General features: G+C 40.2%; 1 protein-coding gene across 1 annotated transcript in view; it reads right to left on the reverse strand.

The window, feature by feature from the left end:
• PSMB7 (proteasome 20S subunit beta 7) overlaps positions 1-16219 on the reverse strand; it is a 69282-nt gene that overhangs the window by 24237 nt on the left and 28826 nt on the right. The window contains exon 6 of the mRNA XM_049897285.1: positions 7603-7661. Coding sequence (XP_049753242.1) covers positions 7603-7661 — 59 coding nt within the window. The remainder of the gene's footprint in view (positions 1-7602; positions 7662-16219) is intronic.

Raw genomic sequence — 16219 nt, forward strand, 5'->3', positions numbered from 1 at the left:
GACAGTTTGCCTTTGAATCATCTCCCTGTGATGTGAGGGTCCTGCCGCACACTACTACCCTTCAGCAGCCCTCACACGATATTCTGACAATTAGTGCAAAGGGGGACAGTATTGATCTAGACAGACTAAATATTAATCTTCTACCCATTTTAATGAATCGTAATCTTCAAGAGTTTAAATTTCTCGCTGGGCCCAACTGAAACATTCCTTCTTACAAAAAACAGAATGAAAGTAAAACTAACCTAAGTGATCTGATTCATTGCCTTAATTCCCTCCACAACCTAAAATAAAATCTGTATTTTATTTCAGCAATTTTCAAAATACATAGCCCCACCAAGCTAACACCCTGAATTTACATTTCTGGGTACTATGATCCAATTCCTTACACTTAACTGGAAATGGAACGAAAGGGCCTTAGTGTAGTTATCACCAGTTTTCGGTTCAGCTAGTCTGTGGATAACAACCAGGATCAGGGGCTTAACTCTCATACCAGCCTTAACAGCAGAAGGAAAAAAAAAAAAATCTAGAGGAATGGCTCTGCGTAATTCATCACCACCCAAAAAAAAACCTCTCACATAACTTACCCCTTGCCATTAGGTCAATTCGCATTTCACAATTCACTGTTCTACTAATACACTGGTACAGTAGCTGAATAAGCACCTTTGCTGATAAAAATAAAGCCTGAAATTTATCACCAGTAAGTAACACAAATTTTTATGCCTTCATGCCTATCAGAACTCAGTACGATGGGCACTGAAGGTGAAGTTTCCAAACTGTTTCAAAAGGAGGTTAATCTGCAAACTACGGGAGGAGTGTGACTGTCTCAGGATCCAGCCACTGAGCCAGTAAACCCTGAGTGAAGCTGCTTCTGACATCTTTCTATCTACTCATTCAACAAATACTGGCTGAATACCCACTATGTACCTGCTACCATGTTAGGTGTAAGGAAACAGAAAGAAGTACAGTCCCTTTCCTCAAAGAATTTGCAGACTAGCTGCTAGAAGGAAAAAAACAGATTATAAGAACACTAAAGGCAGCGTTAGGGTTGCAATCAGGGGAGAATTTTTTTGTTTCTGTTTTTTTAAGATTTTTAATTTGAGTGCATTAAACCCACATGGTTTAACAGGCGGTTTCTCTGAAACCCTGAACCAAGGGCTTTTACCTGAGGCAAGTCATTGGCTCCAACAACTTGAAACAGCAGCAGCTCATCCTAGGCATTTATGAATCCCAGCCGGGTTTCACTGTTCTGTTTTGGCCTCCAATTTCTAAACGAGCGTTTGTTTAGCCAGTGTACTTAATGCGGTGTTTGCTTTGTTGATGCTCTCCCCAATACCGTGCATTATTTGAGAAGTGTACTAGTTACCTTCCTCTGTTATCTCAAAAAGATGTTCAGTACTTTCCAGAGGGGCAAGAGAAAAATCTCCTCTATCTCCCAGGTGGTTTTGACAACTCAGATTTCTCTTTGGCTCAGAGTTATCCTGTCTCAACTCAAGAAACACAAATCAAACATCAGGAGTTGAAGAAGAGACGATTTCATGATCCCTGCCTTCAAGAAGCTCCCTCTCTCACTGGCAAGTGAGGGATTTGACCCTGAAAAAAGCCATAAAACAAAATGGGACAGGCATGTACAATGGACTGTAGGGACACAAATGAGGAAGCAACTGAAGGCATTTCTGGCAGACACCAGCAGCAAGAAGGATTCAAAGACAAGCAAGGGCACTCTACAGGTACTCCCTGACTTACGAGGGGGTTCCATTCCAACAACTCTGACACACATAGGTTCTGATGTAAACTGTATACCTCTTTTTTAAGTTGATTATTATTGCCTTTCATTATCAGTATCTTTATAAGTTCGATTTTGAACATCTGATAACATCAGCAAATTACGCACTGCAACACTGTATGTAGTACATATTACTAAAGGTAAGATGTGCAAAAAAAAAAGTTATGTATGTCGTAACTCAAATATGTGGTAAGTTGGGGACTACCTGTATATTCAAAGAACAGTAAACAGGCAAGAACAGTTAAAGTAGAGCAGGACTGTAGGCCTATGTCTCCCAAGGTTTAATATTCATGCCTACTAAGGTTACACACAATGGTGGTACAGTAACATATTTTTATGTATATTAGTAGTATGTACTCATATTCATGTGTCTTAGAAAAAAATATGACCAGCACATCAAATCCAGGATTTCATAGACATAAACTGTATTTAAAAATAGATTTAAATTAAAAAGGTTAACTGAATTGGTTGCAGGAGTGAGGAAGAAGGGAATTAACCAGAAAAGGGTACTTTCTGAGTTGAAGGAAATGTTCTGTATCTTAACATGAATGACGGTTACTGGGGTAATTACAAATGCCAGAACCCATCGAACTGTACATTTAAGATCTGTACATTTTATTATATATAAATTATACCTGAATTTATTTTTTAAAAATAAGTTAATTTTTAAAAATTTTTCCAGAAAAATCACAGTACCAGTAACACCTAGATATGGCAGAAACCTTAACTGTAGTGAGCAAATAACGAGCTCATTAAACATACTAGACCAGCACTGTCCAATAAAAATATGAGAGCCACAGATGCAAATTTCAATTTTCTAGTAAATACATTTTAAACAGTAAAATAGGTAACATTAATTTTAATAATATTTTTACTTAATTCAGTATATTAAAAACAGTATCAAGATGCAATCAATATGGAAATTATTAATGAGACATTTTAAATTCTTTTTTTGGTTGGACTAAGTCTTCAAAACCTGGTCTGGGTCATATACATAAAGCATCTCTCAATTCAGACTAGTCACATTTCAAGTGCTCAATAGCCACATGTGGCTAGTGGCTAACATGTTGGACAGTGCAACTAGACTCATGGGAAAACACTACAGGTTTTTAAGTATGGAGGGACCTCCATTCTACAAATACTATAGTCCAAGGCACAGGTTTGTAGTTCAAAAGGAAAAAAATAAAAAGACTTGGAGCCTCCATTAATTTGTCTTAACAATAAAGCCAAGGGTTTGTTTCATGAGCCTGGCCTAAAAATTGTGTTTGGCAAACAATTCCTAATTACAAAAGCCTAAAACCAGCCCCTCCCAATGCAGTTCTCTGTGAAGTCTGCAGCAGTTACTGCTCCAGCAATCCACCCAAGCCGTGAGAGGAACGTTGTTCTCCTGGGTTTCTGTTGGAGGCACGCCCAGAGTTTGTTCCCATAACAGACATAGTCACCAAATAGGTAACTCAAAATAGGCAAGAAAGAAAAGTTATGGAGGGCTTCTTGCCACAGGAAAGCAGAAAGCCTCCCTGGAAAGGGAGAAAAGAAAAAGTTTAGAAACTTGAAACCAATGTGTCTGTTTCCACAAATTTTATGCAAAAATGTAGAGCTAGACATGACACCTTGGCCAATGTTCTTTTGTAATAGAGGTCCACTAACTCAGTTCCCTCTCACTTCTCCTAGGCAGTCTCAGCCTTGCACTGACACCACATCATTTCATGTGTACTCAACCAAGTAATGTAGTCAGCACAGTCACTTGCTAAGGTCTTCACAGTAAACTTTTTCAGTAACTATTAACATCTTTGTAGCTTTCTAAAGTATTATCTACTGACAGCTGTTATACTATTACTTGCTTTGTTTACTTCTAAACTCAACCACTGCAGAAGCAGATACCACCTTAACCTTAATAAAGCGATTTTAATTGACTTGCCAGTTGTTGCCAGTTGCTGTCCAGCTGATTCTGACTTATGGCAACCCCCATGTGTGTGAGATTAGAACTGTACTCCATAAGATTTTTAATGGCTTATTTTTCGGAAGGAGACCACTAGGCTTTTCTTCTGAGGTGCCGCTGGGTGGACTCGAACCGTCAACCTTTCAGTTAGAAGCTGAGCATGTTAACCATTTGCACCACACAGAGATTCCAATTGTTAGTCTACGTCAAATTTCAGAAACTTAAGGGAATAGAAAACAGTCACCTGAAATTATAAATAATCACCCTGAAATGGGATTCTGGTCGACCTGCCTGAAAGTCTCCCAGCTAACACAGAACACGAAGTAATCTGAGTTACAGATAAAATTCATTTAAAGAGCACATTCACCAGATGGATAATATCAGAAGAGTTTTCCTGAAGGACGTTCACATTGCCCTTTACTTCACCAAAATGGTATCAATATTAAATTCACGGCCTTTGAATTATTTCGAATTCAAAATCTTAACTAATACAAAATTACTTTAGTAGAGTATTAAGTTATTTATTATACCTCGTACTTTCAACTTTGTCTGCAAATTCCCATTTTTCTTGAACATATGGAGGTCCCAATCAATTGAAAACAGACAAAGCTTTTAAAAAAAACTTGAAAAGATTAATGTGGCTTAAAGGAGGGCCTGATATTACTGAGAAAATTTTCTAAACAAAAATCAGAGTCCTTCTCTCTCCCTATACCTAGTTCTAATGGATCTGTAGAGCCTTAGGAATACCTCTCCTTCAGTTAGATGACTAGAAGACTTTTTTTTCTTTAAGTGACCTAGTATATCTTATTTTTTTCACTATGTACTTAAGAACTCCAAACAGAAAATAATGCTGATATGGGAATAAATTCTCACATTGAGAAATGAAAACTGAATCCTAATCTCATTTATAGCTGATACTTGGACCTGTTTACTGTTCTTAATTGCAGCAAGACACTATTGTTTTTAGTATAAAATACCTAGCTAAATCATATCTTTAGTCACGTGTTTTAATTCCTGTAGATGTCAAGAAAGGTAAGAAATCTGGCCATCAGTGACCAAATCACTTATCTGTGCTAGCCTCATGTACCAAGGATGTAGTGGTTTCCAGCAGGAGACCCTGTCCTGGTCAAGCAGCATCCACAACCCTACATTCTAGGGCTCTCATAGCACTTGCCCCAAACCTAAAGGTCAGAGACAGTTTCAGAGCTCTAATGACAATGAAATGGTAGAAGAAGAAAATTATGTGATCTTCTCCAAAGATAATTAGGCATAAAGCATTGTCAAAAAGTAATTCCCAGAGACATTCTTTCTTTGGTGCTTAAAGAAAACAACACTACAAAGTCAGAAATGGCAGAAACCTACCCATTAAAAAAAGAGTAAGGTACTTCATAAACTGCCTATCAATTGCTGAAAAGAAGTTGATACACCCCATCAAAAAAGTAATACCCATCAAAAACCTAAGAGCTGGCGCCTCCAGACACCCTTTTAGCTCAGTAATGAAGTCACTCCTGACGTTCACCCTTCAGCCGCAGATTAAACCCAAAACCAAACCCACTGCCGTCGAGTCAATTCTGACTCATAGCGACCCTACAGGACAGAGTAGAACTGCCCACAGGGTTTCCAGGGAGCGCCTGGTAGATTCGAACTGCTGACCTTTTGGTTAGCAGCCAAACTCTTAACCGCTACGCCACCAGGGTTTCCTAGCCATAGATTAGACAAGCCCATAAAACAAAACGAGACTAAAGGGGCACACCAGCCCAGGGGCAAAGACTAGAAGGCAGAAGGAGATAAGAAAGCTGGTAAGAGGGAATCCGAGATCGAGAGAGTGGAGAGTGTGGACATGCCGTGGGGTTGGTAAACCAATGTCACAAAACAGTATGTGTACTAACTGTTTAATGAGAAGCTAGTTTGTTCTGTAAACCTTCATCTAAAGTACAATAATTAAAAAAAAAAAGTAAGAGCTAGGGAAGGCTGCCTTCAGGACTTACGTGTCTACATGCTTGCTACTGGCAAGGATGAAACACAGCAGAGGAATAATTTGGTACCAAAAAATATCCAAATACATCGGCTACACTCCTTTAAAGATGTGAATGGAAGACCTATAGATCTGTTCTCAAAAGAGTTTGGGACGAGTTGCTTAATGGCGGCACACCTGTATTAAGGCAGACTGAGGTAGCAGGTCCATTCAGAAGACACCACCTCCACTACTATCAAAGAAAATAATATAGGTAGTCCCCAACTTGCAACGTATTCCAGTTACAACGAACTGCACTAATTTTTTTTTGGGGGGGGTACATCTCATCATTAGTAATATGCACCACATATAATGTTGCAACACGTAATTTGCTGATGTTACTCTCAGATGTTCACTCGCAAATGTTATGATTTACTGTTTAAACAACACCATATAGCAGGCTATGAAACTAAAAAAGAAGGTTGTGGTGCAGTGAATTACTTAATATGACCCTTCTAGCCATTGTCTTTGTAACTCCCAACAAATGATTGGGTGGGGTTATGCAAATGAGGTGTATGGAACCCTAACAAGGAGATCGGTCAGTTTCGCCATCCTGTGGGGCTTAATGGGAGACACTGAAAGAGCAGGAGCTGTAACACGGAAAACAGAGACTGCGAGCTATTAACGCCAGAGACAGCAAGAAGCAGTGGCAGGAGATGGCACAGTGGGCTTTCTGGCCCATGGAGTAAGAAAGCTGAGTGCCTTCGGGCAGGAGGCTTACTGGTAGAATAGGGTGCCTCTAGGCACTTGTTAGAGCTAGGTTTGCTGACCCACAGAGCTAAAGCTGAGTGCTTTCAGGCCACGGCTTACTGGCAGAGTGGGGTGCCTCTGGGCACTTATTGGCAGAGCTAAAAGAGCTTTGTAACACTTGCCAGAGCAGGGCAGAGGCCGAGGGGCCAAGGGCCAGGGAGAGGCTTGTCTGTGGGCACAGGTGAGAAGAGGATGTCCTGATCCAAGAACTGCATCCTGAGCATTGCTGAACCTGAATTGTAACCTGTTACTTCCCTAATAAACCCCATAATCATGAGTATTGTCTCTGAGTTCCATGTGGCTATTGCAATGAATTACTGAACTCAGCAGAGAAGTAGAGTGCACCATGGGCGGGAGGGACAGATGGTATCAGGATGGGTACAACAGGCTGGTGAGGGGAGGTACGTCTGATCTCTGCCTCAGAGCAAGCAGCCTTGGGCTGCTGATCTTGATTCGCCTCCCCCCTTGTGAAATTAGAGGAGGTCAGATGCCTCCTCTATGCCATTTTTATAGAGGTATTCGACTTATGTCAGAACTGACAGAGTCACTGGAACGGAATCCCATCATAAGTCAGGGACTACCTGTATCTTAGAGATACATTTGAGATAGTAGATTTATCACTGAGAAGAATTCACCACACACGTGATCTCGTTCCAGTCTTCTGCCAAATGCAGAACAACCTATAGGGGTTTTTAAAACTGCCCCCATTTTCAGGTCAGGTCTGTGTAACATACGAAAACATATATAATTTTTCCATTCTTAGTGAGAGAACAGAAAAACCTGTCATTTTGAGGTATCTTGACACAGAAAGCTTAGAGCACAAGAAAACATTCTACGCTGCAGCAGCATTTACAGCCAAGAAGGCTTCTAAACAGTTCAATGCAAAAAGCTGAACAGTGCTGGCTCCTCCAGGCCAAGGGAGGCAAGGGCAGGGCCACTACAAATGAAGCTTTCCCGAGCAACTGGTCTCAGCAAACATAATATCTGCACCAGAGAGCATTCCGACTAACAACAGTGCTGTACAAGCTTTGGAGGAATCAGCAATCAATTTGTAAATGTTTAACATACAGCTGGAAAATATATGGAAAACAATAAAACTGCAGGGACTTTACATACCTCCATATCTGGCCTAAACTTATCTTCGAATACAGCCATTGCTGCCAAGGAGCCAGAACCTGTAAGGAAAAGATGCACTTTTAGTATATTTTACCAACTCCCAGCTTCTCCATCTCAAGTTTACCTCGGGGCTGCAAAAATGGCAAAAATACTCCTGGTGTCACATTCAAGTACAATGTAAATATCAATCCCGCAGGGCTATATAAACCAGGCAAACAGTGTTCTTCAAAAGCCTAGACTCACACTTATACTATCTCGGGTAAACCTGCAACTGGCCCTACTCCTACTACTGACACAAATAATTGTAAATTATTCACAGTGAAATGCTGAAGCATGAAAATGAGGTTATGGAGAATTTGTATTTTTTTTCAAAAAGTGAATGCCACGTAATTTCACATATCCTACGCTGAGTCTTGTGTTCCACAATTGTGCCTTGGCAGGCTGCTGGGTAGAGAGTTAAATACCAAGCCAGTAAGAAAGAATAGATTGTTTTAATGAGCTGGTCCTGGTACAGTCATCTTGACACACAGGGAAGAAACTACCGCACCAGCAATGGTAATAGGACTGCGAGCCGCAGTCACCAGGTTATTCCACCTACAACTGTAAAACACTTTATTATGTGGCATTTATTTGGAGCTATTATTTTTAGTTTGTACTTTGAAGAGTAACAGCTGAGTAGACAAAATGACAGACAAAGAAACAAAAATTTATTATCACAATAGCGAATGGCTGAAAGGTTATGCTGCACAGATATTAACAGATAGCAAATTTATCCTTACAAAAATAGGATATAAAGGTATTACTAATAAGTATGCGCTTCCTTTGAACGGAAGTAAAAAGCAGCTCAGCACTATTTGAAAATGTAAACTTGCTTCGTTCAGAAACCAGAGAATCTTCAGAAAACCATCAGTTTGTCTTTACAGGGTCCTGGCAATATTTCAGGTTACTTTACTTTTGGAGAGAGGATAGAGTTGCCCACAATTTTTTACTCCAATTAGAAGATTTTTTTGGCATTTATTACTTTTTAACTTGTTTTGCATAACACTATCTATTTAGCTGGGTCACAGAGAAAACCATATTTTCTATTTAAAATGATTTGTGTATATCGCTTGACCACCTCAATGGTTTAGCAAAAGAAAAAGGCAGCGATTAAACAGTTTCAAATGAGGTGTCCTGCTGATTTTCTCAAGTCTGCTGAATGTATAATGAAAAAGGGGAAGCTGACAGCAATGCTGCATTGAGAAAATACAGACTACCTTATCTGAACCATTTAAGGAGGTCCAATTATAGATCAAATTTAAAGGGTAGAAACAGCAGATTCACAGACACAAATCAATGAACATGGTAATCCCGATGAATATGACAGATACTCCTGTTACGGAATATTGCTGCGGTTGAGGATCATTACCTTCCCAGTACCGGATACATCACATCTAAAGCAGTAGGAAGCGTCAAGTGTAGACCAGCATTACAAGCAATGACTATTCATTTAGGCTGTGGGAGCAAAAGGCAACCCCACTTCCCCTCTCACACTTTTTTTTTTCCATTAAAAAAAAAACTAAAATGAGAATCTAAAGAGATATTAAAAAAAAAAAAAACCTTTGGAAAGGAGACGGAAATTAAACAGATATAAACCCCATGCATTCATATAAAACTAGCACACATGCAAGAGTAAATTCACCAAAACCAAACCTGTTAATTTAAAGTAAACATGTCTTTGAAAGTCTGGAGAAAAGACCAAATTCTACCTACATTTGTGAGTCACACGTTTGAGATTCAGAGGTCAAAGTAAAAAAGTGACCTATGTTTCTGTTTTAAGGGACAGGTGAGAACCAGTCTTGGACTTAATAATAAAAATGAGTTGATTTTGTGTGGAAAACAAAGGACAGTTGTTACGAAGACGCAAGAAAATTGCAAATGAGGAAATCTCAGGAAAAAAACCTTCTAAATGCTAGATACTCCTGCAGAGAGTCCAACAGCAGGCGTGCCTTTTCCAAGCTGGTCCAGGAATATCTCTCCCCAGGGTAAAAAAACCAAAGGCCAGAAATAAACATTAAAAAGGCCAGGGGAAGGGTGAGTATTTACATAAGAGGTAACGACTTTGCGGAATAATACATAAGAATTATTGTTAAAAGGAAAAACCAAGCTTACCTTAAAAGCATTTTTCCTTGAAAATTACCGGCCCTGTTTTTCCTCCCAGGCCATCCTTTCTTTGGTCGTTTCATAGAAAATAAATCACTTTTATTCTTTTATTTTTCCTAGGTATATACATACCCTTCTGCTCAGCTTCATCCAATATTTTAAGAAATGAAAAATATTTCCCCCAATATAATAATTCTTCCTGTATCAAATGTTTTTTCCTACTTAGAAACAACACTGCAGATAGATTTTCTCAAAGTGGAAATTATATACTAAATCCATAGACTCTTATAGAACAAAAAGGGACTATCTAGTATGGGATCCCCTCCACACTACCAGAAACAAGTGATTTTTTTTTTTTTTAAAGCACTGTACAGTATAGGACAGGTAAACAGAGAAGGGGCACTGGCGCTCTTGTAGTTCTAATTTCTTCTTTTTTACACCATGCCCTCCAAAACACACACACACACACACACACGTACACGCACAAAGCTGAAAAATTTTCTGAAAGGCAGGAGCTTCCTCATCTACCTGGCTATGGTTCCCCTGAGGTCAAAGAGAAATTCAACATTAAAAACAATTTCTAAGTCACCTGCACGTGAGCTCCTGCTCCTAGCTTTATTAGGAAAGGAGGCGTTTTGGTACAGCCCTTTCAGAAAGACAGGGAAGTGCTAGGAAATGAGAGAACTGACTTTGTCAGCAGGTCTCTAGGTAACTCTGGATGTGTGCCTGCTATTTAGAAAACTGGAATGAGACTTCCAAATATGGCTGCAATTGCCCAAAGCGGCAAGAGAACAAGATGCAAATTCTCACATAAATTCAAAGCAATGCAACTGGGGGAAGGAATAAGGAGAACTGGTCATTTTTAAAATAGGTACATTTAATGAAACCAATACTTCTTAATATTTTCATTCAGGCTGCTTACATAATGGTCCAACACCCAAAATTATATACAATAAGACATCAGACAAACTCCATAATTAGTACAGCAGCCATGTGACCTACAAAACATTGAAATATTATATCCCATTTTTCCCACAAGCCATAATAATATCCTGAGACATGACATTATTTCAGCATCTAAACTACCTAACCTAGGACTCTCTCTCAGATTTAAAACCAAGACAAAAATCCTCTGAGGCTTGCCCTCAAAGAACTTATACTATAGTAAGGAGGAGAAGGAATAAGGGCATTTTGTTGAGCACCCACCAAGTGCCAAGCATTGTTTGTCATTTAGTTATCCTCGTAACAGCCCTTTAATATGGTGAGGATTCCTGTCTAGGATTAGAGAGCTAATGAGCACAGACGTAGGATTTCTGCCTCAGGGGTAACCCAGTGTCACTCCCTCATACAGAAAGTTCTACATGCCACAATATGGTTCAGAGAGGACACTTACAACTTTCTACGACCAGGTCTCTGCCTCCCTCAGCCCCCTCCTCTTCCCTAATACACCAAAAACCAAAACCAAACCTGCTGCCGTCAAGTCAATTCCGACTCATAGCGACCTGGCAGGACAGAGTAGAACTGCCCCATAGAGCTTCCAAGGAGCACCTGGTGGATTCAAACTGCCGACCTCTTGGTTAGCAGCCGTAGCATTTAACCACTACGCCACCAGGGTTTCCTCCCTAATACACACACACTTTATATTCCGTCAATGCCAAGCTCCACCAATACTAAATCTTCATGCTACTTTAAGCCTAGCCCACGTTGGCACATGGTATTCCCTTTGCCTCCTTGACAGTATACAAATCCTTGTCACCCTTCAAACCATAGCTAATAGATAAGGTTTTCCTAGAAGCCTTCCCTGGCCACCACAACACACCCCCACTCCAAAAAAGTTTATCACTATGATCCCTACTACTTGTCCATCTTTTCATCATCTGCATTCCCCATATCTAGCAATCTCTGGCACACTGTAAGCACTGAACAGGTATTTGTTCACTTAAGCTGCAATGAATTGTAAGAACAACTGTCCAAATGGAGGAGCCAGGAAAACTCTGAGGTGGCCCTAAAGGAGTGATGATAGCAGGAAATGCCTTGGTAAAGTACAAAAAACATTTATTGCCTAATCTACCATACTGCGCTGAATATAAGACAAACTCAAATGCAAAGCAAGTTCAATTTTCAAAAAGAAATAAAGGCTTTAAAACCACAAAACCACGTCCTATTACATGTCCCAGTCTGGTCCACACGGCGGTGATATCAGAGAGTATCAGAGAAGTGAAATGCCCTCCTTAGATTTCTGCTTTCTACTACCAAAGCTCTCTGTCTCATCAGTAGTTTCCACGTAGCTGCTCCTTAGCAACCTCCACCAAGTCTGCCTTTTTCAGCCCACCCACAGTTTCTGAGTAGCCGGTGTTGCTTCTAGAACAAAGCTCTTTAAAACAGAAAAACAAGCTGTGATTCAGTGACCAGCAAGCATTTAGAGAGATGGCTACGTGCAAGACACTGAGAATGGCTACCTTGCTGCCCTCTGACTTACCTGCTACATCCAATGTCCTCTCCCAAGCTCACCCATGCCTCCCACACACACCTACACCCACCCACCCACTCTGCTTAACCACGCCTGACTCCTAACCCACCCAGGAGCCAGGCTGTGGAGAGAACAGGAATGAGGGGCTTGGATGCACACACAGGCCTCTCTAACCAGTGGGGCTCCAGGAACGCTCTGCACTTCCCGGGTCACTACAGCCCACTCTGTTAGGCACCACTGCTCCTGCTACATGCTCATTAAAAGAATTCCTCCTACAAGCCCTGGAAAGAAATCTGACCTGCTCACCATCTCTGACTGCCAAGGTGTCACCCACAGGCCTGCAAGATGACACTGTGGGTGACCAATGTCTGCTACCCCAGGAGAAGGGGGTCCCAAGCACAAGTGCCACAGGGCCATATCTCCACTTGGTTTTGTCTTTAACAACCAAGCCAATCTTTTAAAATGACATATCTGTTCTTATTAATAGCAGGCCACCGGCTTTAAAAAAAAATTAACTCCTGTAACTAATATAAGCCTTGAAACTCAGAAAAATGTAAAACATGCATAAAATTAATAACTTAAAAAAAATTCACAGATTAAACAACATCATCATCATAAGAGAAAAAAGGGCACAGCAATTACAAAAAAAAGAAAAGGCAGCAGCCTAAAACACTTGGAAGCATTGTTCAAGTCACTAGTAATCAAAGAAATATAAACTACAATAAAAAGGCCACTTTTTACCTTTTAGATTAGCAAGGATCAAAAAGACTAACAATACCCAGTGCTAACAAACATGTGGTGAAATGGGCCCTCTAACACACTAGTAGAAGCAAATCGACAGAACTTTTCAAATGCTCAATTTAGAAGCATCAATCAGAAATCACAGAGCTGTACATGTCCACCAAGCCAGCAATTCTACTGCTAGGGAGTTATTCTGAAGAAATAAATGGACAAGAGAGATGCAAATCAAAACCACAACGAGATACCATTTCACTCCCACTATGATGGCTAAGATTAAAAAAACTGAAAATAACAATCGTTGGTGAGGATGTGGGGAAATGAGAACCCTTACCCACTGCAGGTGGGAATGCAAATGGTACAGCCATTGTGGAAAACAGTGTGACAGTTCCTCAAAATGCTAAAAAAAAAAAAAAAAAGGAACTACCATATGACCCAGCAATTCCACTCTTGGGTATATACCCAAAAGACTTGAAAGCAGAGACTCAAACAGAACATTGTATACCAATGTTCACTGCAGCACTAGTCACAATGGCCAAAAGGTGGAAACAACCTAAATGCCCATCAACAAATGAACAGACAAAGAAAATGTGGTATATATATACAATGGAATACCACTCAGCCAGCAGGAGAAACGAAGTCTTGATACATGCTACAATATGAACAGAACTGGAAGACATTATGCTGAGTGAGATAAGTCAATCACAAAAGGACAAATATTTTATGACCTCATTTACATAAAAAGACAAGAAAAGGCAAATGTACAGAGAACAAAGTTCATTAGTGGTTACCAGAGGCTGCAATGGAGGGGAGCTAACAGTGATGGAAATATCACATTGATTAAGGGCAGGGTTGCACAGCCAATTATTTTAAGTGCTATCAATAAGTTATACACCTGTAAACAGTTAATTGGCAAAAGTTGTATGATAGATACATTTTCAACAATGACCAAAAAAAAGAGTAGCTGCTGAGGCTTCTTATGTACAACCCAAAACTTCAGGGGATTTGGTTTCTTGGTTTGGAGGTTTAGGGTCTTGGTTTCATGGGACATTCTAGTTAACTGGCCTAATAATATGTTCAGTGCTTCTGTTCTATCTCCTAGTTCAACGCATAATGCCTGGGGTCTGTCTTAAAAGCTTGCAAGCAGCCATTCAAGGTACAACAATTAGTCTCTATTTGCCTGGAGCAACACAGGAAGAAGGAGAGTCAGGAATGAGACCAGAACAACTGGATGGTACACAGCTACCATTACTGAACATTTTGATTAAAGAATCCATAGAAGAATTTTGATCAAAAGGGGGAAAATGCAGAATGAAATTTCAAATTCTCATGCACTCCAGACTTCCTGGAGCCAAGAAGGTTGGATGAGCCCCTGAAACTATTGCCCTGAGATAATCTTTAAACCTTACACCAAAAATATCCCCTGAAGTCATATTACAACCAAATAATTGTTTAGCTGAACTTATTAAAAAAGTCTGCCTTGAGCACTATGCTTTTAAAAACAATCTATACGAAATCAAAACGAAAAAAGCAACTGGAAAGATAGGAACCTTGGGGGCAGTGAATTTATGTTAATGGACAAAGAACAACTCAGAAAAGGAGGGTGAGAATGGTTACACAACTCAAAGAATATAATCACTGTCACTGAATGGTACATGCAGAAACCGTTGGACTGGTGTATGTTTTGCTGTGTATAGTCTCAACAACAACAAAATAAATAAAAGTTTTTTAAAAATTATTAATGGAGGAACCTGGAAGGCATTATGCTGAGTGAAATTAGTCAGATGCAAAAGGACAAATATTGTATAAGACCACTACTGTAAGATCTTGAGAAATAGTATAAACTGAGGAGAACACATTCTTTTTTGGTTACAAGAGGGGAGAGGGACGGAGGGTGGGAGAGGGTTATTTACTGATTAGTTAGTAGATAAGAACTACTTTAGGTGAAGGGAAAGACAACACTCAATACAGGGAAGGTCAGCTCAACTGGACTGGACCAAAAGCAAAGAATTTTCCAGGATAAATTGAACGCTTCGAAGGTCAGCGGAGCAAGGGCAGGGGGTTTGGGGACTATGGCTTAAGGGGACTTCTAAGTCAATTGGCAAAATAAATTCTATTAAGAAAACATTCTGCATCCCACTTTGAAGTGTGGCGTCTGGGGTCTTAAATGCTAAAAAGCGGCCATCTAAGATGCATCAATTGGTCTCAACTCACCTGGATCAAAGGAGAATGAAGAACACCAAGGTCACACGATAACTGTGAGCCCAAGAGACAGAAAGGGCCACATGAACTGGAGACTTACATCATCCTGAGAACAGAAGAACTAGATGGTGCCCGGCCACAACTGATGACTGCCCTGACAGGGAGCATAACGGAGAAACCCTGAGGGAGCAGGACAACAGTGGGATGCAGACCCCAAATTCTCATAAAAAGAACAGACTTAATGGTCTGACTGAGACTAGAAGAATCCCAGCAGTCATGGTCCCCAAACCTTCTCTTGGCCCAGGACAGGAACCATTCCCGAAGGCAACTCATCAGACAGGGAAGGGGCTAGACAATGGGTCGGAGAGAGATGCTGATGAAGAGTGAGCTATTTGTATCAGGTGGACACTTGAGACTGTGTTGGCATCTCCTGTCTGGAGGGGAGATGGGAGGGTAGAGAGGGCTAGAAACTGGCAAAAACGGTCACAAAAGGAGAGACTGGAAGGAGGGAGCGGGCTGACTCATTAGGGGGAGAATAAACGGGAGTATGTAGTAAAGTGTATATAAGTTTATATGTGACAGACTGACTTGATTTGTAAACTTTCACTTAAAGCACAATAAAAATTATTTAAAAAAAAAAAATTATTGTTTAAACTGGTAAAAAAAAAAAAAAAAACCCTGGAGGTAAATATAAAGGTCCAACAATAAGGAGATACAGAAAGTAAATAATAACATACTATATAAGCAGTCGGAAACCCCGGCGGTATAGTGGTTAAGAGTTACAGCTGCTAACGAAAAGGTCGGCAGTTCGAATACTGCAGGCACTCCTTGGAAGCTCTATGGGGCAGTTCTACTCTGTCCTTTAGGCTCGCTATGAGTCGGAATCGACTCGACAGCAATGGGTTTTATATAAGCAGTCATTAAAAGCAACGAAGTAGATACATATTTCTAAGCCATAAACACATAACCATGATATACATCTAGTGGGGGAAAACATGTTCCAAAGCAATAGGAATAGCCATGTTTATGCAACATATATTATGCAAATCCAGAGAGTATAAATCA

The sequence above is a fragment of the Elephas maximus genome, chromosome 9 (assembly GCF_024166365.1).
Source record: "Elephas maximus indicus isolate mEleMax1 chromosome 9, mEleMax1 primary haplotype, whole genome shotgun sequence".
In the NCBI taxonomy this organism is placed as follows: Eukaryota; Metazoa; Chordata; class Mammalia; order Proboscidea; family Elephantidae; genus Elephas; species Elephas maximus.